The following is a 21,549-nucleotide window of genomic DNA, read 5'->3' as shown; positions in this document are numbered from 1 at the left end:
TGGTAGCAGAAGGTTTAGAAAATACACCCCAATTTCTGCCTAAACTTAAATGTCTCATGGATATTTGTGCCCTAAATATTCCCTTACATTCGCTTTCATGTTATCTCATTCTCTGTAGCATTAATGAAAGCAACGGGGCATTGTTTTGATATTGCTGTTTATTTTTCTCTCTAGCTGTGTGCTGCCCACCTGCCAACCCGATCAGAGGCACCGAACCACTATCAAGCAGTATGTCGGGCTCTGTTTGCTGAAACAATGGAACTGTACACTTTCTTGGCCAAAATTAAAAGTGCAAAAGAGGTAAGCAGTCTGAGAATGTTTTCTGCTTTTGAGCTCATCACTGTGTGAATTAGGCTTACAGAATCAGTTCTGTACCCAGCCAGTAGCGAATGTCAGATGCTTGAGGAAATTATCTGTAGTGTTCAGGGAGAGCAGTTCTACAGCTGAGGTTTTTTTTCTTTTGGCCTTTACAGATGTCTCGTAGAAATTGTTATTAATTGCGAATAGTCTAGGAGTAAAACAGGAGTTTTTCTTGGAGGGTTACACATAGCATACATGCATCCATTCCTGCATGCATGTATGCAAGGCATTTGAATCTAATAACTTCTCTGGTGTTTCAGGGATGTTGTGAAGCATCAGAGCTTTGCCTGTTGTTCCTCAGCTCCTTCTTGTGCCTTGTCTTTGACTGAGAATTATCTGAGATTCTTCTTGCTCGTATTTTGACCCCAGTCAGCAGCTTGCCTTACCTTTGGTGTATGATTGGCTTGTTTGTCTGTCACATAGGCTTCACAGCAGAGCCAACTTAAAAAAAGAAAAACTTCTGCCTGTGAGTTGTGATGCTTATGTTCACTGCCTGCTTGGCTGTTACTGTTGACTGAAAGGCCATCCTATGAACCACTGCAATTAAATGGTCTGGCTGAAGAATAACTTTGAGGGTGGGCAGATGATTTTTAGTGAAGATAGTTTCAGTGATCTGTCCTGCAGAATGGCTCCGTAAACAATTGTATTAACACAGTGCAGGTGTTGGTTACATTGGAAAACTGGTGGGTGAGGGGAAGGGCAGGAAGGGAAACATGCTTCTTAAAGCTGATTTCTTCAGTGAAGCCAACTTGTCAAGTAACAACACTTTCATAATTTTTCTTTTTAATAAATCCCTGAAGGATTTTCTTTTCTTTTGTAAGTCAAGATCTACAGTACCTTTGAAAAGCAGGATAAGATTTTACAGGCTGATGTAAAAATTTTGCTGCTGAAAGAGGCAGAGCTGTTCCACCCACGCACACATGCTCCCACTGTTTTCCTTTGTCTGGTTCTAGGAAACAAACACAGCAAATACAAAACAAAAAATTAGGAATCATTCCTTGTCAGGTTAATGAGCTGAATTGGCTCATTAAAGGGTCAGATGAGCCTCAGAGCAGCACAAGAGAGCTTTTATCGTCACGGTGGTGGAAGACGCAAACCAGTCAGAGGCATAAGGGACTGGTGCTGTCTTTCCTTCCTGGTTGAGATGCATCCATCCATGGGGGAGATTCCTTCAGAGATGTTTTTCTGTTGCAAGGGGTCAAGTTTCACCTCCGTTTTTCCTCCAGTCCTACTCAAACTGAAAGCAATTTTTAAACTGAAGCAGTATCATAAAAGGATAATTTTGACAGCGTCAGCTGGCTAAGAGCCACTCGTTTTCTGAAGTGCCTGTGTTATGGTTCATCTGCATCCAACGCCCCTGATACAGAGAGCAAACGGGATACAGTGTGTCTGTGCTAAATCTATCTCTTGAACCTTGGCATCATTAATTTCACATTTCACCTTTTGACTGCTCCTTAGTATTCTGACCACTGGATATACTAATTGAGGGGCCTGGGCTAGAAACACCTCAACTAATAGCTATTGCAAAGTCCATGTTGAGGCTCAGAGAAAAGACCCTTTGGAGTTCTTTCTGCTCAGAGAGGAATTTTGTTTCCAGTAGTTCTTGAACATTTTGGCCACAGTAAGCAGTAATAAGGCATGTCTGTTGTCAATGTAAAAGTAAAATATTGTGGTTTATAACCATTTAAAATTAAGTCTTAACAGTAATTTTTAAAAAATTTATTAAAAAAGTAGAGAGGTATTTTGAATTTGCAGATTATTTAATCACCTTGTAATTGGACGTAAAAACCCAACAACATCTGATCACACCATAGAGCATACTATGAGTTAATCCCAAATGAAAGAAACCATTTGCCTCTCAAAGGCTATTAGGGATTGATTCAAAGCACATTTAGGTCAAAGGAAGTAATCCTTGTAGATGGAATTTTGGCCCTACTGAATCAGTAAGACTCTTATTGCTGCACCTAACCAAGGCCAGAATTTTGATCTTTTGATTTCATTTTACTCTGGATCAGTCCCCCAGTAGGCATACAAAGAGTGACCAAGAAAATTATCTTACAAGCAGCTTCTGGAATCTGGATACTTTGGTTTTATGATGCGCTTGATCCTTGCTTATAGCTTTTATCCAACTATAGATTTGGAATGTGTTTAATTTTGAAAATAATGAAAATAGGTATGAAAAAAATACGAGGTGGAATGCTGTAAATCTTGTTACACCATTTTAAAATGACCTCTATAGTTTGTACTTGAGGCAAGCAGGAATCATATGATCACACTAGGTTTGTGCCAGTAAAAGCTGTAGTATTGTTTATATGCTCTTCTCTCTTGCAAATACATAGAAGAATCTTAATTCATGAGGAATACGGTTAAATACTAGTCAGGTCAATAAATTCCTTTTTCTTTTCCTTTTGTTATTGTCATATGAGTATTGGGTATAAAGGAGAGAAACACTTAATACTTCAGTAAGGACATTTTGTTGTCATGAATTTGTGGTGATTGCATTGGCAGATAACTGGGGAAAAAAACCCCCAAGTTACATACATCAGCTTCAATTAAAAAAACCTTATACTGTGTAATATTGTGTTTGTGACACTAAAGATGCCAGGAATTTTAAACTTATTTTATTTCAAAAGCGGACAGCTTTTTGGCGATCTTCCTTTAGAATCCCTCAGACCTAGACACAGTTGTGGATGTGAGATCAAAATGAAATTAAAAACACGAAAAAGGGGGAAAATCCTCTAAAATTACTTAAAATAACTTCCCTATGAATAAAAATTACTTTGAAATTCCTTGGATTCCTTCTAGGGCCACTGGATGGCATCTGGGTATCTGTTTCCCAGGTACATGAAGTTCATCGTTTTTGCTCAGTAGGCAGTTAAACAGCCAGCTTCACTGTAGTGGAAGAGGGAGAAATTTTAGCTGCAGAAACTCACTTGCTAGGAGTGGACCAGATCTGACCTATCTTACGCTACAGCCCAGGACAAGTTTAGAAGGGAAACAAACTGTGAAAGAGGCAGAAAAAATATTGCTGTGACGCTGTTTCTGTTTGGCACTATAAAAACTTGTCAGGATTTTGAAAGTTACAGGATTTCATGAGGGATAGATCAGGAGGCAGGAGGGATACGCCTATAGGGTTGTAATATGTTTTGTTACTGATATATATACAGAGCAGTCATGTGCTCTCCATTCTGTCATGTGAACATCACTGTCATGTAACAAATGGAGTGTAGTTTCAGAAGGGGTTTTACTGGCATGTGTTTGGGTGAGTGCATTAATCAGAAATGATGAAGCAATGAGTGAGCTGTTCAGGTCATCTCAATGGATGTCAAATAAAATGCTTTAAGCACTTTGTCACTTACTTGATGCCATGCGGTTTTTATTTCCAGTCTGATTCCCTGTGTATAAAAGGTCAGCAGTAAAGCTGGCTTGCAGACAGGGAGATGGTACTTCCATTCTTAAAGAGAATGATATGTTTAGTGTAGTGGATGCACAGGACAGGACTCAAGCCAGAGTTGAGAAAGGTGTGATACTACTATTGCAATAGTAAAAAAATATAATAAATAGAGTAACAGTAGTAAAAATACGTATTTCTGTGGAATAGCAGCAGCAACTCCAAAGGTAGAGTTGAAATTCAGTTAACTAATCTGATCTAACTTTGCATCTTTTTGCAAGGTGAAGTTTTTCTAGCGAGGTTACTGGGGTGTTTTTTCAGCTTGCTGGCAGCATCTGTATGCTGCTCAGGCTCTGTGAAGGGTGCCCTTGCTGCATATCCACCCTGGGTACCATCTGCTGCCATCCGGAAGTAGTCTTTTGATGGGCGAAGACCTCCTAACTCTGTGTCCTGCTGTTTAAGCATTTACAGCTGATGACAAGAATGGAGTACAGCTTGTTTCTCATCTCAAGCAGCAAGCTTTTAAAATTGCAGTAGGAAAATTCCACAAAAAGGGGATCTCTCCTTTTTTTTTGATTGTGTGTGGGGAAGAATGGTCAACAAGGAGGAGGAAATACATGCGTGTGTGGCGAGGGGAAAGATAGTTTCAATATCTGCTAAAAATGGACCTCATGTAAAAGAAAAGATTCATCTTTTTCAGGATCATCCAAAAGTCATTGAGATCACCTTTGTTGGCACCTAGCCATAGACAGAACTGTAGGCGCAAATAAGCGACGTCCATGAGATAAAGCAAATGTTCCTGCTGTGGAGTATCTGAAAAGGTCACACACATTGCTCAGAAATGGCATCAAGTGTGACTGAGAGAGACAGGGAGAGACTATGCAAGCATAGGAATGCAGAAATTGCTGCTCTGGATTGGACCGGAGAACCACCTGGTCTGCTATCCACATTGTGAACCTGCTTTATTGAGGGGATACCTGCCCTAGTTCTCCTTCAGCTCCCTGTTACTGCCCAGTCTTGCCTTCTACTGGAGTTAATGCTCCATGTGTGCTTAATGGCTGAGTGAGCCAGCAATGTGCCCTTGTCGCAAAGAAGCCGTACGGTGTCCTGGGCTGCATTGGGAGAAATATTGCCAGCAGGTGGAGGGAGGTGATCCTTCCCCTCTACTCAGCACTGGTGAGGCCACACCTAGGTCCAGTTCTGGGCTCCGCAGTACGAGAGAGACATGCACATACTGGAGAGAGTCCAACGAAGGGCCACAAAGGTCATGAAGGGACTGGAGCATCTCACATATGACGAGAGGCTGAGAGACCTGGGTCTCTTCAGCCTGGAGAAGAGAAGGCTCAGGGGGATCTCATCAATGTATATAAATACCTGAAGGGAGGGTGCAAAGAGGACAGAGCCAGGCTCTTTTCAGTGGTGCCCAGTGGCAGGGTCAGAGGCAGTGGACACAATCTGAAACACAGGAGGTTCCTTCTGAACATCAGGAAACATTTTTTCACTGTGAGGGTGACCCGGCACTGGCACAGATTGCCCAGGGAGGTTGTGGAGTCTCCATCCTTGGAGATATTCAGAAGCTGCCTGGACATGGTGCTGGGCAACTGGCTCTGGATGGCCCTGCCTGAGCAGGGAAGCTGGACCAGCTGACTTCCAGGGGTCCCTTCCAACCTCAAACACTCTGTGAGTCTGTAAGTGGTACCAGTAAATGGTGATGCCAGCCTGGAGCAGAGCTAAGCATTTGTGAGTGGGCTGTGGGTGATAAACTCCACAACTGGCACAGCTGGTGCTAAAAGACACCATGTGATGCTGGCGAGCATAAAATACAAATAAAATACAAAGTGTCCCGTAGGCAGATGTGTCTTAATCTGCCACAGTAGGTTTGACCCATATCTCAAAAATTTTTAGACGTTGATGTACACTCTAAAGCATCAAGATTAATATTCCTTCCAAACTAATTAAGACTTTGTATATTTTTATAATTGCCTACATCTTTGATTGCAGTGAAAGTCCATGTTCATCAAAAACTTGTCCATAATTTAATTATCCACAGTATGCCTTGTAATGAAGTTTCTGGTAGAATACAGATAAAGCTCCCAATCTGTCATCTTCATACTGTTCTTTTAAATCCTGTCACCTTTCATTTCTGTCCTTCCTGATGTAACAACATAATTCTTTCAATCTGCCTGGATATATTTCAATCTGATCTGTATGAAAATGTAAACATACAAATTCTAATTAAGTACATGAGTAGAAATGAAATTGTTCCTTTCTTTTTTTCCTAGTTTCGTGCCATGCGAAGACTCAACTGGAAAACAGTTAATTAAAAAAGTCAAGTGTTACTTTCCATTTAACATGGCTATACTGATGTATTATTTGTACAAAATATGATAATAGAGGTAGTTAATAGGTACCTAAACAATGTTAATGGCTAACTTATTTTGGAAATATGGTCATTAGCCAAGTTACTCAATAGTCTCATGACTGTAAAAGCTGGTAAATACCCTGCTGCTTGGATTTTCAGAAAGCACAGCTGGAGAAAGAAACTGATTCACAAGCTTTTCTGCTCATAACCTCACTTTTGCATACATTTCCAGGCTTCCAGTGACTCCACTTTTGCAACTGTGTGGTCATCAGGCTTGCAGCCCCATTGTGATTTGTTTGATCCCTCAATTTAGGAGCTTTAATAAGGGAAAAGGCTGCTGGGTTTTTTGTGGGTTTTTTTTTTTGTTTGGTTGTTTTTTTCTTAAGTGATGCAGGCACTGTCACTCAGTAAGTGTTACATGCACTTGGTTTGGGGTTTTTTTGCCTCTTCTTAAACAGTTACGTTGAGCAGCATGGTGACTATTGCCCTTTCCAGAGCTGAGCAAAGTGCGTCGACCCATACCACTATATATGAAGAACTTTGTCTGATATCCACACAAGAGGTTTTCAGGGACTGATTGAACTGATCCTATTCCCACGTTTGAATTAAATGGGGTTTGGGTCTTTTCAAAGAACTAGAGTAATGCTGCTGGCCAAGCCCTTGAAATTTAAACCCAAGTTGCATAGCTGAATATAAAAAAGCAGGTTTTCGCCTATGTGCAGGTTATATATTTTTAAATTGAGGCTAGAGGTGCAAGAATATTTTATTAGTTTTGCAGATAGCAGCGTAAGAATTACTTGCATCAGGAAACAAATGATTCCTAATTAAGAATATAAACTGGGAACTGCAGTAGACTGTATTCTTCAGTTGGTGAAAGACAAAGTCCAGATCTGGATTCCCGAGAACACTGTCTTCATTTAAAAGTTGCATTTTAGAGAGCATTTTGTGGAAGCGAGTCTTTGACGCTGTGCTGACAAGTGTCTTATATAAACTCCCATCTGTCACCGGGCACAGGAGAGCGCATCTCAAATGTGGGACACGCAGCAGCAGCAAATCAACTGCCTGCTTTTAATAGTTCAGCAAGACGTTTGAAGACATTTGGTATTTTTATTACTAGCTTTTGTCACAAAATGCAGTTTTTTAAAAAAATGGCCAAATGCTGTAATCATTTAAAAAAAGCCAAAGCTGTTGAAACACTCACTTCCTACACATCCAACCCTTATTTCCCGAATGAACACCCAGGCTGTAATAGGTGAATCAGGTCTGTGGTATGGGTCTGAGGTTCTGGGATCGTTTAGAAAAACTCTTTTAAGATGTTTCTGCTTTCTGAAGTGGAAACCCGTTTAGGCCATGTATTTATTATACTGTAATAGCTTTTCTTAAGCCGTTGTCCCAAGTGGAAGTACAAGTGGCTACAGCCGCTGAGGTTACTTGCAGGTTTTGGATCACAGTTGAGTTCTGACAAATGGTCTCTTGCATTGTAAATGTGTTGGTTTCCATAATTTACGATTGAAACAGATGCGAAACCCACTGATGGTGGCTGGGGTGCTGGAGGGAAATGATAATATTTCATTTAGTCTAGAAGTTTAAACATAATCATCTGTCACAGTGAATTTATTCCTTCCTAAGTAGCACCTGACAGGTGGAGAAGAGTTAAAGAAGCCTTCCTAAGCACTGGCTGCAATGATAGAGCACTTGCTGTTTCTTTTTCTTCCCAATCCTCCAAAGCTTTCTAATTTCTATAATGATGGAAGTTCCTTTCCTTTCTACTGTTCTCTACTAATTGCATGGTGAGCTGTGTTTAGGGGTCTGAGCCGGGTGCCGGGGAGGGGAATGAACTATCCCTACGAAGTGCGGGTCTGTGCCGGTATGAGGGAAGCAGCTGAAGCACTTGGCTGGGATGGGGAAGAGTAGGAGCCCAGCTTTAGCAGTAGCCTGTGCTTGTGTCAGCTCATTTGGATCATAAAACTGCACTTTGAGAGACTTATCTCTTGGCTGGCAGGTTTTGCTCTTGCAACTCGCCAGTGTAGCCAGCATCACTTACACCTGCGCTTTCTCGGGTAGAAACTCCCCCTCTAGCTATGTTCCACAGAAACTAATTAGGTGGTTGCCTTATTTGGAAGATCTTTCAGCTGTTCAGGGGTTTTTTTCCCCTTCTTATTTTCTGCTGTGAAGAAAAACAGGTTGTAATCTTTTTAGCTTCATGGAATATTTATGTCAGTCAAAGGCATGAGCCTTTGGGCATAAACCAGCCCAGTAAACTGTATGGTAGGGAACATAGTTGCTGAGATGGGTAATTGCCGCAAATCTTGTTGAACAGTCAAAGTAAAGGTTAAGCAGCTGGAACATGTTAATTTTTTAAAAATTAATGTGTACCTTCCAGTATGGAAAGGAGGAGCAAATCTGACAGTTGTGAGCTCATTTACTGAAGTTAGCTTTTTGATTACAAAGAGGAAAAGGACAAAGTATCAGAATGATTTTATATTTTGCAGTTTATCAATAAATGTTAGCAGTTTGCAAGAAAGCAAGTAATTTACAGTTCACAGATACTGTATTTCAAATGATTACTGCAACTGTATGATATAGAAAAGAAGAAACCCTGGACAGCAAAATACACATAAGCAAGGCCTTTACGTTACTCTTTCTTTCCATTTTTCTTTTTTTTTCCCTTGGAAAAGAGTGATTGCCTGTAAGTGTCAGACTGACTGCTGACCGCAGCGACAGCACCAACACAAGTTTCCATAAAGACATTCTTTCCCAATTGGGTATCCTGTGGTGATACTGCAAGTCATGCCAAAACGTTCCCGCGTTGTCCCATGATATATCTGCTTCTGTAGTGTAGGTGATTTATGGTTTTCTTAGAGTCTTCCTGTAAATTATGTATTTTATTTTATAGGGCAATGGTAGCATTTCTTCTTCGATATGAAAGCAAGTGTGTTACTTATGTAAATAAGACAATAAATAACCCATCTGCTCTCCTTCCAAAACCTCTGTGGTGGCTGACTCACACGTCTCTGTAACCAGGTTTGGTAGATAGTTGCGCTTTGTTAAATGTGCAAGTTAAGCACTCTTCCAGTGCTTCCATTTCTTCCACTGAAATGTTGGCAGTTTTGGAACTACATCCAGGTAAAAAATTTTTTACAAAATACCCTTATTTTTAAGTTTTCTGGAAAGCTCTAAAGCTAAATTGAGACTGATTGTTCAGTTCCATTAAAGAAAGAGCTTGAGTGCTTAAAAGTGAGAAAAAGATTTTTGATAAATAAATACATCTGTCAGACCTCTGACCTCTGTTGCTTTAGTCTCATAAAATAAACAAGTAGTTAGCAGAGGATTTAACGATCCATTTTGAATATATTAGTGAGTACCTAGAAAACAGATCAAATTAAACATTGTTAAAGATTTCCTGGAAAACTCTCTGCAAAAGTGGAATGGAGTATTGAGAATTTATTTGTACTGCTGATTCCAGAACATTTCAATACAGAAGTAAACCAAAAAATAGCATTTTGATTATGCAGTTGTTTATGTGTATAAGATCATTTCTGTGAAGCCACAGCCTTTTAAATCTTTCACTTGCATTTGTCTATGTGCAAACTTGCCTATTCTTTGGTCTGCTGTAACTTTTAATCATTTTTCATATTCTTGTTAGTATGAAAGCTTTTTTTTGCCCCTTTGCAGACAGTCTTTTCCATATTTGCATGATGTGATCTTGTTCATAAATAGCAGTTTTTACCTTTGAAAGATCTGTTTCTCTTACTTACATGATTTTATTACGCAGATTTCAGAATCTATAACCATGTTATACAGACTACTTAATTTCAATATATATGCAAGTCTGTCACTATTCAGTTTAAAGGATTTCTCATAGTTTATTTCTCCTCACAACTAACTTTCTGGGAATTTCTCCTACAAAAATGAGCTGTCTTGAATTCAACAAATAACAGTAATTTTGGTATGAATGGGATCCTTACCAAGTTGGTAATGTTTTCTGTGTTGTAGCTTAACAGACCTGCTAGGTGGTTGGGTTTTTTTCTGTGCATAGCCCAATTGTAGGAATATTAAAATTTCTAGGTATAGTTTTTCCTCTGGCAAGCTATTATCTGAAGTACTTTCATACTCAAAACTTGAGATTATTTTTTTTTTCCCCAGCATTTAATGTCCACTTTTCAATTAAGAGAAATATATTCAAATAGTATTTCAAGTTACTTTTACAGTATCACTATTCAAGTCATAAAACATTCAGTAGAATATCCAAATAACGTAATTCAACAGAATTCAAAAATTAAGCTTCAGTTTTACTTGAGAGTAATGCCACCATTCATTTATTGACTCATTTTCTTTTCATTGGCAGAATTTGAAGAAGATTCAAGAAATGGACAAAGAGGCAAGTGATGAATCCAGCACAGATCTTGATGACTTAAAAAATGCTGACTGGGTAAGACGACAATTGAATAGTGATTCAGCATCATTACTAGTAGTTTATATTTCTTTATAATGCTTACCTAAAGTTGTTTGTTTTATGAAAAAATCAGTGTCTGGTTTTTTTTAACATATGAATTAATAGTAACTCATGACAAATTAGAATCTAATGGAGTCTAAACCTTCCTTTGCAGACAGATGAAACAATACAAGTATGCAAGCATTACATTTTTTCTTTAGACTGTTTTCATGGAGAAGCTTTTGCATTTTAAAAAGACTGGACATTTAGACAGGTATCATGCTTGCTGCCCTTCAAAGGGGCAGCCAGGCAGTAGGCAGAGCCACCAGCTGAGCTTCTCCAATGGTGAAAGAAAAATGTTGCAGAGAAACTCTTAACAGAAAGTAGCTTGTTTTATTTTCTAGTTAGTGTTCTTGCCAGTTCATAGAGGAATGTTATGAGGTTCTTAAAAGTACTTGATTTCAGTCTCCCAATCTTCTGTCTGCCACCTGTCCTTCCTCCTCTCCAGCCATTCTCGCTGCCCAGACAATGAGAGGGAGGTGTTAGTGTGTGGTGCTCTTACACGCAGAGCAAAAGGAAGTTGAGTAGTGAGACGATATTGCCTGACCTTAGGATTTGGAGCCCATTCCAAAATCTCTATTTGAAGAACAACTGCTGGGAAATTTTGCAAGAAAGTTCTGGGCCTGAGGGGAAACAAAGTTTTGGATTCAATCACTGTTTTAATTTGCGTAGTATTAGCTATAAGTCTAGAAACTTTCCTGACGTGCTTGCAGTGTACTTGAAATGGAAATATAGATGTATGGTATGAGAATTTCAAATCCTTTTTCTGTATTATCGTAGAGATGAACATCACTTGAGGTGAGACTCTGCAGTCCTGCTGAGTTGCAACAAAGTTTTGTTACGTTCATGAGGGTTAAAAATAGGCTTATATAAAATAAAATGGGTTTTGGTTGATGTGTTAAAAATAAAATAGTACAGCTGTACGTATTTGGTGGTGTCCTGAAAGGGGAATGAACAACTTTGGTTTAATCTGGGGTGGTATTCAAGAGTAAGGTATCAAACAAAATTTCTCTCTCTTTTTGCTTCAGGCTCGTTTTTGGGTACAAGTGATGCGAGATTTACGGAATGGTGTTAAACTTAAGAAAGTTCAAGAGCGTCAGTACAACCCGCTCCCCATAGAGTATCAGCTCACACCCTATGAAATGTTGATGGATGATATTAGATCCAAACGCTATACCTTAAGGAAGGTCATGGTAAGTCAAGAGAATCAATAGAATTTGTCAAATCTGAGATGTTCTTTTCCTTTTTTATCCTCTTCTTTTCTTCTCTTTTTTTCTGAGAACCTTGAAGTTATGATTTCATGTCGATAGTAATGTTCATGGTTTTTATATGGCAACTTAAATTTACATAGTACATTGAGAGGAAAAACATGGAACCAACAAATGTTGTGTATTTTGTTTTCCATATGGCAGGCATTTAAAATTCTGAAAGACATACCTACATATCATATGCTTGAACAAATCACTTGTGTTGGTTTTATGATAACCTTTAGAGTCATATCAAAAGTCCTGTCACGCTTTCCACTGAGAGATTGTTTTAGGCTTTTCTTATTGGGGAGAACATTTATCTTGAGTTACAACATAATTTGTGGAATTCCAGAATGTAAAGTGCTACCATGTTGTTACATGAGTGACACTGTGACAGAAAAGGAAAACCTACAGTGGTTGAAAACTTATATTACCTACTGCCTATATTACAGTGTTTGAAAACTTATGTTACCATGATCTATTATGAATTTTCAAGGAATACTCCATATAAAAAAATTTAAATCTTCCATTTGTAGAAGTTGAGCTTTCTTTCCTTTTGGTTTATATTGTGTTCAACATTAAGATGTTCTTCCTGATAAGCTAGCAACTGATCTAAAGGGCTCCTTATCCCTAGTAGGACATTTCAAACCCCTTTGTCAGAGGCATGTATTTGGTTCATGTCAATATTTATACCTTGCACTTACTTATCTTTGCCTGTTATTAGTTACAGTGGAAGCATTGTCTTAGAATATTCAGTGTTCAAATGTCTTTGCTTTCCTAACAAAACCTCACACAACCTTTGTTAGTGAGAAAGCCATGATTCCACCACAAAAATTCAGAGATGGGGGTGGGGAGGAGACGAGAGAGACAGAAAGTATGTGGTTTGTTCTATCAGGGATCCTTAGAAAACAGAATAAAGGAGGAAAAAATTGGAACACCTACATGGGGAGCAAATAAATGAGTTCTGTTACAAATATAAATGCCTTTTATGTGTGAGCTGAAAGTACTTTCCTAATCAAGATCTGGATTTAGACTATCAGATTGTATTTCTTTTCTGCAGCAGATGTCGCTTAAATGTTAAATCAATGGGGTAAAATACATACCCAGGTAATGATGTTATCTGTCTTTCCACTAACAAGTCAGAGAACTGTGCTAAGTGTTCCTACTACCCACTGCAAAAGAGGAACAGTCCCCTCAGGACCTTGATTACTGTATGCTATCAGGATAGTAGCTTTGTTTGAATGGGAACCCCTGGGTCATCTAATTTTGCTTTTGTCAGACTAGCCTTTAATTCGTCTTCTGCTGAGCAAGCTCCTGCCTCTTCAGAAGCGATTTTCTTCATTATGTGGTAGGTCTTGGAGGCACAGCTGCTCCTCTGCTCATCCAGACTCTTGCTGTATACGGAATCCCTGCAAGCATCTATTTTTGTCCTGCTATCTTGTCTACTAGGTAGATTGTCCAAAGTGACCTCTGCGCATAAACATGAACTGAGATTACAATCAGCTGCAGGTACAGTACCTGTAGGGCTGTCTGTGATGCAATTGCTGGCTTAGTCTGACAACTGCTAATGACATTGTGTTAGAAAAATAACTTCTTTCTTATTAGAAATCTTAAATTCAGTAACTTGGATTCTGCTGCAGGGTCTGCTTGAAGAATGTGCAAAGTATGCACAATAATAAGAGTGCAGCTTGACATGAAATGTGTGGAGCCTGAAGGATTCACATAGAATTACAAGTTTAGTTAGATCGCATAAATACAGCATCTTTTAGCTGACCGTCATGGGTCAAAGCTGATTATATGTATTCCCATCAGAGAAAACTGTCGTCGTTCTTGAGAAGAGGAGAAAAGGACAAGAATCCTAAATCTGAATTTTAAGGCAGCCTGGAAAGATGGATTATGTTTCTGTCTGTCAGTGAAAATGAATGTTTGGCAAAATTTTTATTAAAAGCAATTTTTGCTTTAAATTTATAGGTAGTATTTTTAGACTTGGTAGCTTGTGAAAATGCATATGCTACTAACGATAACAAGAGGTTAAGTAAATATTTTAAGTAAATGAGATGCAACATGATGTCTTTACTGTTCTTTTTATTAATATAATGCTGTGTTTAAAGGAGTATCTTGATCTGTCCCTGACTGCTCAGTACTCTGAGCAGAAATTAGGAAAGGAACAGATGTTCCTGTTAGGTGCATTACTTAGGAACTATTTTGGTGTTTCAGACTATCAAAAGTGTTGAGCTAACAGATGCCAATAACTGGAGCTGTCTGTTCTCACCCGTCTTCTGTCATAGTGCAAATATTAAAAATATTTTTAAGATGTAAAATGTCAAATTCTGGGCTTTTTGTAAATAAGTGGTTTCATTAGTTTCAGTGACGTTGGCATTTCTATTTCAGTACATATGAAAATTATGTCAGATTTGTCATTTCTCTATTCTGATGCAAGAGTCCTTGTTTCTATGGTTGTTGTGGGAACTTTCATTCTGGCATTTTATAATCTTTAAATGTCTACCTGGAGAGATTTAATAGCATTTTTCTCCTATGGAGCACTCCCAAAAAGTTAAAAATTGTGAACATTGGTAGAGTCAACACTTGGAAACGGGGAAATTTAAGAATTAAATTACTCTTACAGGCTTAATTTTTCTTTATTATGCATATGTGTTAAGCTACAGCTTTTAATTCCACATTGATTCACAATTAGCTCTCTTTCCTGCCTACCTCCCCCCCTCCAAGATGTGCAGCATTCACTGTATTACTTGAGCAGTGCTTATTGAACAGTAGCTGATAAGTCTTATGTTACTTATTCAATGCATGACTGTCAGGTACCTTTTATGTAGTATCCAAACTCAGCATTACATTGCATAACAGTTAAATTCTTCATAGGTAATGGTGGTTTTGTCTTCATATTCAAGCTCTTCACAAATACCTGTGATGCAGTGGTATTGGCATGGCCATGTTGCAAAAGGGGGGTTTAGGAATATAGGTTGAAGCTATTATTATCAAAAATATCCAGTAATTTGAATGCCTAATCTGAGAATCCTGTGGCATGGTGGTTTGGGTATTTTTAACAAAAAATTATTTATTTCTTTACGGTATTTAGCATTGTACATTACTTACAGTAATTGCAATAACAGCTGTGCATGGACAGTATTTTCATAAGTGAGATTTCAGATGTTTCAAGCTGGACATAGAGAATGTGAGGAAAAGACTTTGACCAGTTTGTCCAGCCAGGCATTGTAGAGTCTGTCATTCTGTTATGCACAGGTCTGACTTAGTTTTACTGAGTGGTATTCTGCTGCTTTAAGCAGGGAACTGTCCTTTTTCATTTTCTGCCTTCGTCACACGTTTCTGCAGAAGTTTAGAACTCATCCTAGGTAGAGCAGTGAGCTTTACAGTTCCTAATCATGCTTTAGGGGTATTCAAAGGAGTGACTTTGTGTAAGTACTATGGTTATCATGTGATATCATAAACTTGTATATATAATAGATATGCAGGAACAGCAGTGTAAATACAGTGGCTTACGATGTGAAGTACCAAAGCACTTCATTCTTGGACGCTGCTGCTTGAGCTTGCTGTGTGGTGTCAAATACACACTGTGTAACAACTATGTTAAGAAAAGCACTATACTGTCTGCATAATGAAAGATGGCAAATACATATCTACTTATAATACTTTAATTCACAACAGAACTTTATCATGAGCTGTTCTGGAGATGATGTAGCATGCCCCCTCTGTCTGTTTCAGTGTCCGTGCAGTTTCATTTTTAAATGAAAATTTCTAGCTAGTACAAAACAATATCAGTTTCATGTTGCCTATTATTTAGAGATAGCACTCTCCTACTTAACGCTGTCACCTTTTATAGTGAGACAAATAAATGGCTGAGATAATTGAATGTCAATGATAAGTGATGTAGTTTTTGTGAAAGTCTTGTGCAATGTACTTCTTGTTTGGGATCACCATTTTTAAAGCTCGGGTTTCAGCCAAACGTTACTAAGTACCATTTGCAGTTTTTTTTTTAACTGCAAACCCATACTTACGTATTAAAATGTGATCGTAGCAGGTTGTGAGTGAGTAGATGATTACATGGTAATTTTTCTGTGCTTTAGCTGTTTAGATCTCTAAATTTCTGGTTGATTTTTATAATCATTGGCTATGCTTTCCCCACACTGCCAGTTTTAATGGATACTGCTGTACAAAAGCCATTTTACACACATGGAGACTTAAGATAGTTTTACAGTGTTTTGAGGTATTTACTTAAATACTAGTTTGCAGTTGGGGCCAATCTGGTATGTGAAAAAAAAAAAAAGATAGTTTTGTTGGTTGTTTTTTTTCCCCTGCATGTATCATGGCTGTATCTGTCCAATATATCTCTGATTTAGACCTTAATCAAGAGCCATGAATTTTAATTAATTAAAAGTAAAAGATGCATGTGAAATTGCTCATTACTGAGAGAGTTAGTTTGAGTAAAGAAATAGATTTAGCATGGACAGAGAGGATAAAAGCTTCCCTTCAGTGTCTTTCCTGTCAGCATCTTGTTTGGGTGCCGAGTATGAGAAGGTAGGTTCTGCCACTGGTGCTCCTGGTCTTGGCTTGTTGTCTGCGAAACATCCACTTGCTTTGCCACCAGCTCCCCATGTATCCTGTGGAAAATCACTTAAGCAAATCTTACATTTCTCCTTTTCCAATCAAATGGGAATACTGATACTAATTATACCCTGGTGGCATTAAGTCAGGGCGTAGAGTGCCCTGAGGTGAAAGGCTGAGAGCCATGTATTATTTATTTCCTATTGTCATGCAGTGAGTTGTTCCCCAAGGCTGGAACGGAGATTATCAGTTTACAAAATGGCTGTTCTGATGGTAATAACTCTCAACTTCAGCTATCAACTTTGACATCTGATGAACAGTAACCCGGGGGGGGAGAGAGACTTCTCATTTCATTAATAATCCCACAAAGCGTGCTGGCCTCAAAAAATTGCTGAGTCTTTAAACAGAAGAAATCAATCACACCACTTAAAATAATATTCTCCTCATCATAAAATGTCAAATCACCATTTAATATATCCTCATCATAAAATGTCAAATTACCATTTAATATAAACCTTTTCGATTTTAATTTTTCTGCACTATTTTTAGGAAGGTAATGCATGTTGCAGAGTTTAGCAGCTTAGTATTCTGTGCCAAGCTGTATGAAATTCACTCTAAGGAAGCTAAGGAGGTGGGTGGGGGGAACCAACGGAACTTGGACCATGTCTGAGGTAGGGTCCCTCCGCAAAGAGTCTGTACGAAAGCAATGAAACGTTTCCCAGGAGGGAGTCTGCAACCACTTCTTTAGCGGGGAAGGGATGAATTTTCTCTGGGAGGCTGTCACTCTGCCTCAGCCTGGAAACAGGGCATGTCTGAGGTGAGCAGAGCTTATATGGAAGCTGCATGGCGTTACTGCAGTTCAATTAGGGATCACATTCAGGTGACCTTTTGGGCATTTAAACCCATATTTCTGACTGCGGCATTCCTTCTGGTTAGCAAAAGTGCATGTGGTTTGACAAACCAGAGCTGTGTCTTTACATATATTTTCTGGCTACAGAGATTGTATGAATAGAGTCTCCCAAAGAACGATGAGCAAACTGACCCGTAAAAAAGGAGAAAAAAAAAAGGGGGGGAAAGAAAAAGAAAAAAGAAAAAAAGGTGCTGAAATATGGGACACTTGGTCTAAGAAATGTAGTGTCATAGGAATTTCTGTCAAATTGGAGGACAGGGCTGATAGCCAGCTACTGTGTAGTAATAGAAGGACGTATGGCATAGGATGCTCTCTCATCCCTGACAGTGTGCTTGGGCACTGTACTGTATGAATACTGAACCTGACAGGTGGATTTTTTTAAGCAAATCCATACACTTATTCCCAGTTTACAATTTATAAATTCTTCATAAGATAGGAAAACTTCCGTTGCCTTCTTTTATATCCTGTACATATAGTGAATTGCTGACTCTTCCCTGTGATATCTTCTGTATGGTCTTATGTCTAAATGAGGTATTAGAGAAGGAAATGTCTTCTCTGGAGAAAACCAAACGAACAAGCAAACAACCCTCACCCAGCCCCTCTTCTACAGAAATATATGACTTACAGCGAGGTAACGCACTTGCTGTACTTCCAATGGCATGCCATGGCATTCTAGTGATTTACTTTCCAGACATATTAACAAACAGCGTTTTACACTTGAGTAATCTCTAAAGTGCAGGTGAAGAGGTAGCTATGAAATCATGCTCAGGGCTTCTTTCTTCTGCTGGGATTTACACACAAGGGCACCTCTTCATGGCCAGAGCAGCAGAGACAGGTGGTAAAGACAAAAAAAACACGGGGAACATATTTTTCATCCATTGCTACAAGCAAATCATTGGTGATTGTGCCAGATCTAGCTTTGCTTTCACATCAGTGCTTGGGAGATGGTAAGGAGATCAAGAAAACTGGGGCCTTAAAGAGCATCCATGTTTTCTCAGAGGCTAAGAACAGAGTATTAGAGACTGTGTAATGGTTGTCAGTGAGACATGGTTCAAATAGTTGTTCTTACAAATGGTGTTGGTAACTTTTCCTCCAAGCAAGGTACAATCTTCATCTGCATTCTCTCATAGACACGATTGCAGCCTTGACATTTGATTTCATCATTTCAAAATCCTCAGTATTGCTGATTAAAGTTGCTGCCGTTGTGGTTATTCTGCAGCTATCTGCAAAGCTGAAAAGCTGTTATCTACGTTTTTGCTTGCCTGTGCTCTGCATATGGATTGTTGCTCTGCTCAGGACTGGTAGGGTTTTACGTCTGGTGCAGGTGTCAGAACACTGCAAGCTCTGTCAGGGTCGTTGTGAGTTTTCAATTGATCTCATCATGTGCATGAATATGAATGCAAAACATGGAAATATATATTTCACTTTCTCCTTTCCAGGTCAACGGTGACATTCCACCTCGATTAAAAAAGAGTGCCCATGAAATAATCCTGGATTTCATCCGATCGCGACCTCCGTTAAATCCTGTATGTAATCCAGTGGGCTTCATTCCTAACAAAAATGTGGCTTTTCAAAGCATGTTTGTGTCCAGGGAATATGTTAAATATTACGTTTTCTGACATGGGCTTTCAAAAATATTGTCTTCCATATATAGAACGTGATCTCTTAAAAGAACAGCGTGTAATATCTTGCACCTACCAATTAATAGCTATTATTACCAGCAGCCATTTCTCTCTGGGAAATCATGATGAACTGGGGAAAAATACAATCCTCTTTCCAATTTATGTGAGTTTTACAATTGACTGCATGTAAAATCATATCACAACATTCCACATTTTTTTCCAAAAAAGTGTGAAATCTACTTTCAAGGAAGTACTGTTTTATGTAAATATGACTGTCTTTATATCCCGAGGCCTCAGCAAGAAAACTGAAACCAACCCCACCACGGCCACGCAGCCTTCATGAAAGGATACTGGAGGAAATCAAGGCAGAGAGGAAGTTACGTCCAGTCTCGCCTGATGAGATAAGGCGTAGCAGGCTGGGTAAGCACATTGCTAGTTTTTACCTGCAGCATCCACAGAAAACTTCCCACATGAGAAGCAGCAATATTAGCGATGTCTGTGCAGATGTCACAGAAGATAAAATTCTCATTCCTTCAGAAAAAGAAAGAACCTGCAGGCTTTGCTAGGGCTATGCAATCTTTGTGCCAAGTTATATTTAAAAATAAGATACTGTATGGTTCAGCTTGATTCCCTTCAAGTTTTTAATGTAAGTATTAGATAATTTTAATGGCATTATACTGCTTGTTGCACATGACAGTTAATGTTAGATTTGCTCAGAATGGAATGGATATTGCTTCTCCCCAGTGCAATATTCCTTACATATCTGCAAGTATTCTTTACGTGTCTGTTTTTAATTAATTTTATTCTCTTTGTTTCCTGCTGTTAGCATCATCAACTTCCGTATTTTAATTTAAAATCTGCTTTTATTTTGTTTGCTGAATCTGTTGCTTTTATTTTGAATCTAAATCTTTGCTTCATTTTCTCAGTTATGGAACATGTGTTTGTATGTATTTTCAGTGGGCAGATAATTCAGACTTGCACTGCAAAGCATTTCATTTCTGCAGTGTATATTCAACAACCCACTATGAAATTATACAAGTACTATGCTTTCCAACAATCACCAATTTGCATTAGTTCAATGGTTCTGATGACAAAAGCATGACAAATAGAGTCTTACATTGTGACTTACATTTCTTTAAGAGCACGGTATTTATCTGTATCAGAAAAACTGAGCTAGCTGGATTTTTGAAGAGCAAAAGTGGCATCTTATGGCTGAAAAGCATGAAATAATCCACATATGTACTCCCTGTTGCTACTTTTTGCAAAATGTTTGTGCTTGCCACATGTGCTTAAAGGCACTGGTCCAGATGCAAGTGGGTTGTGACAACCCATTGTCTCTGGAGAAAAACAATTTCATCAGTCTTGCTTTGTTGCATTGTTTCTGAAGTGCTCGATAGAGTTTGGTGAATGCTTGGGTGCATTTTTAAAAGCATGATGTTTTGAATATTGTTTCTTTGGGCCTTCCAGTTTCTGGTTTGGATTCAGTTTATGCTTGCTATATCAATTAATGTTTCTGATAGGCCTAGACATCTTTCCAAATGTAGGAAACTTGTAAAAACGTGGAACGATTTCTTACTTTTCTTTCAAACATTCAATTTCAGTATTTTAAATGTTCTCCATCTGGGAACTATCATGTCCTCTCAGGGGCAGCAAATTTGATCTAATAGATTTTTAAAATTTCTAACTGATATAAATGACATCAAACCCATTTAGTAAATGGTTTCTAAAAACACTGTTAAATTTTGGAGTATTACTGGTTAGGACTTCCTGGGCTGATTTCAGGGCGTAGCCTCCAATTAGGGATACCTGTCTTCCACCAATTCTTCATTTTTTGTTAAAGGATTAAATTTTTGAGTTTTGGAACTGTGGTAATTCCCCTTCAGTCCAGTGAATAATTTGGATTAAGTGCCATATTACTGGAGGTGTAAAAGGGGATGCATGCAAGTTTTATTTCCCAAGTGTTTATTTGCTGCTGGCATGAAGAAGAAAAAAGAGCAAAGGCCTTGAAGGCAATTTTTTCTTATGTTGAAATAAGAGGTTTTGTTCTTTCTCACATTGAAATGATTGTTATGTCCAAAGTTCCTTTTAGAATAAAATGTGTTTGTGCAGAATTGGGAATGGAGTAATGCTGCTGACATTCAGAATGGTACAAATAGATCTGCCATGTAGTTTAGATGACCACTGAATGTAATTTAGTGTAACAACATGTAAGGTAATGAGGTTTAAGGATTATATATCTAAGTAGAAACACCATGTGGGACACTTGCACCATCTGGACAGAAATATTTGTTGCTATTAAAAAGAAGGGGAAAAAAAGAGCATTAGAGTGAAATATTTGGGAGTATAAGGTACGTTGCACGTGTCCCAGAGTTATTTCTTGTTGCTCAGTTTATAGCAGTCAAGAGCACAACTACAGTTGACTATTGGGGTGAGGGGGGCTGTACTCTTGCAGTTCCTGCTCTGCGATATTGGTGGACCTATGGCATGTGTTTCCCAGCAGGCACAGGCTTTGTCCCTCTGCTCTGCACAACACATGCGTACAGGTAAGATCTTCTCTACCCTGAGCTGCCACTAAGAAAAGCCA

At 38.6% G+C, this 21,549-nt stretch overlaps 1 protein-coding gene across 2 annotated transcripts in view; it reads left to right on the top strand.

Annotated features, from left to right (window-relative positions):
- SPIRE1 (spire type actin nucleation factor 1) overlaps positions 1-21,549 on the top strand; it is a 70,659-nt gene that overhangs the window by 23,688 nt on the left and 25,422 nt on the right. For both annotated transcript variants that reach the window (XM_050891813.1, XM_050891812.1), the window contains exons 2-6: positions 175-300; positions 10,462-10,545; positions 11,637-11,801; positions 18,783-18,869; positions 19,256-19,385. In XM_050891813.1, the coding sequence (XP_050747770.1) occupies positions 175-300; positions 10,462-10,545; positions 11,637-11,801; positions 18,783-18,869; positions 19,256-19,385 (592 nt within the window). The remainder of the gene's footprint in view (positions 1-174; positions 301-10,461; positions 10,546-11,636; positions 11,802-18,782; positions 18,870-19,255; positions 19,386-21,549) is intronic.

Source organism: Gymnogyps californianus, chromosome 2 (genome assembly GCF_018139145.2).
Source record: "Gymnogyps californianus isolate 813 chromosome 2, ASM1813914v2, whole genome shotgun sequence".
NCBI classification, from domain to species: domain Eukaryota; kingdom Metazoa; phylum Chordata; class Aves; order Accipitriformes; family Cathartidae; genus Gymnogyps; species Gymnogyps californianus.
This window is presented reverse-complemented; position numbering and strand designations above follow the sequence as displayed.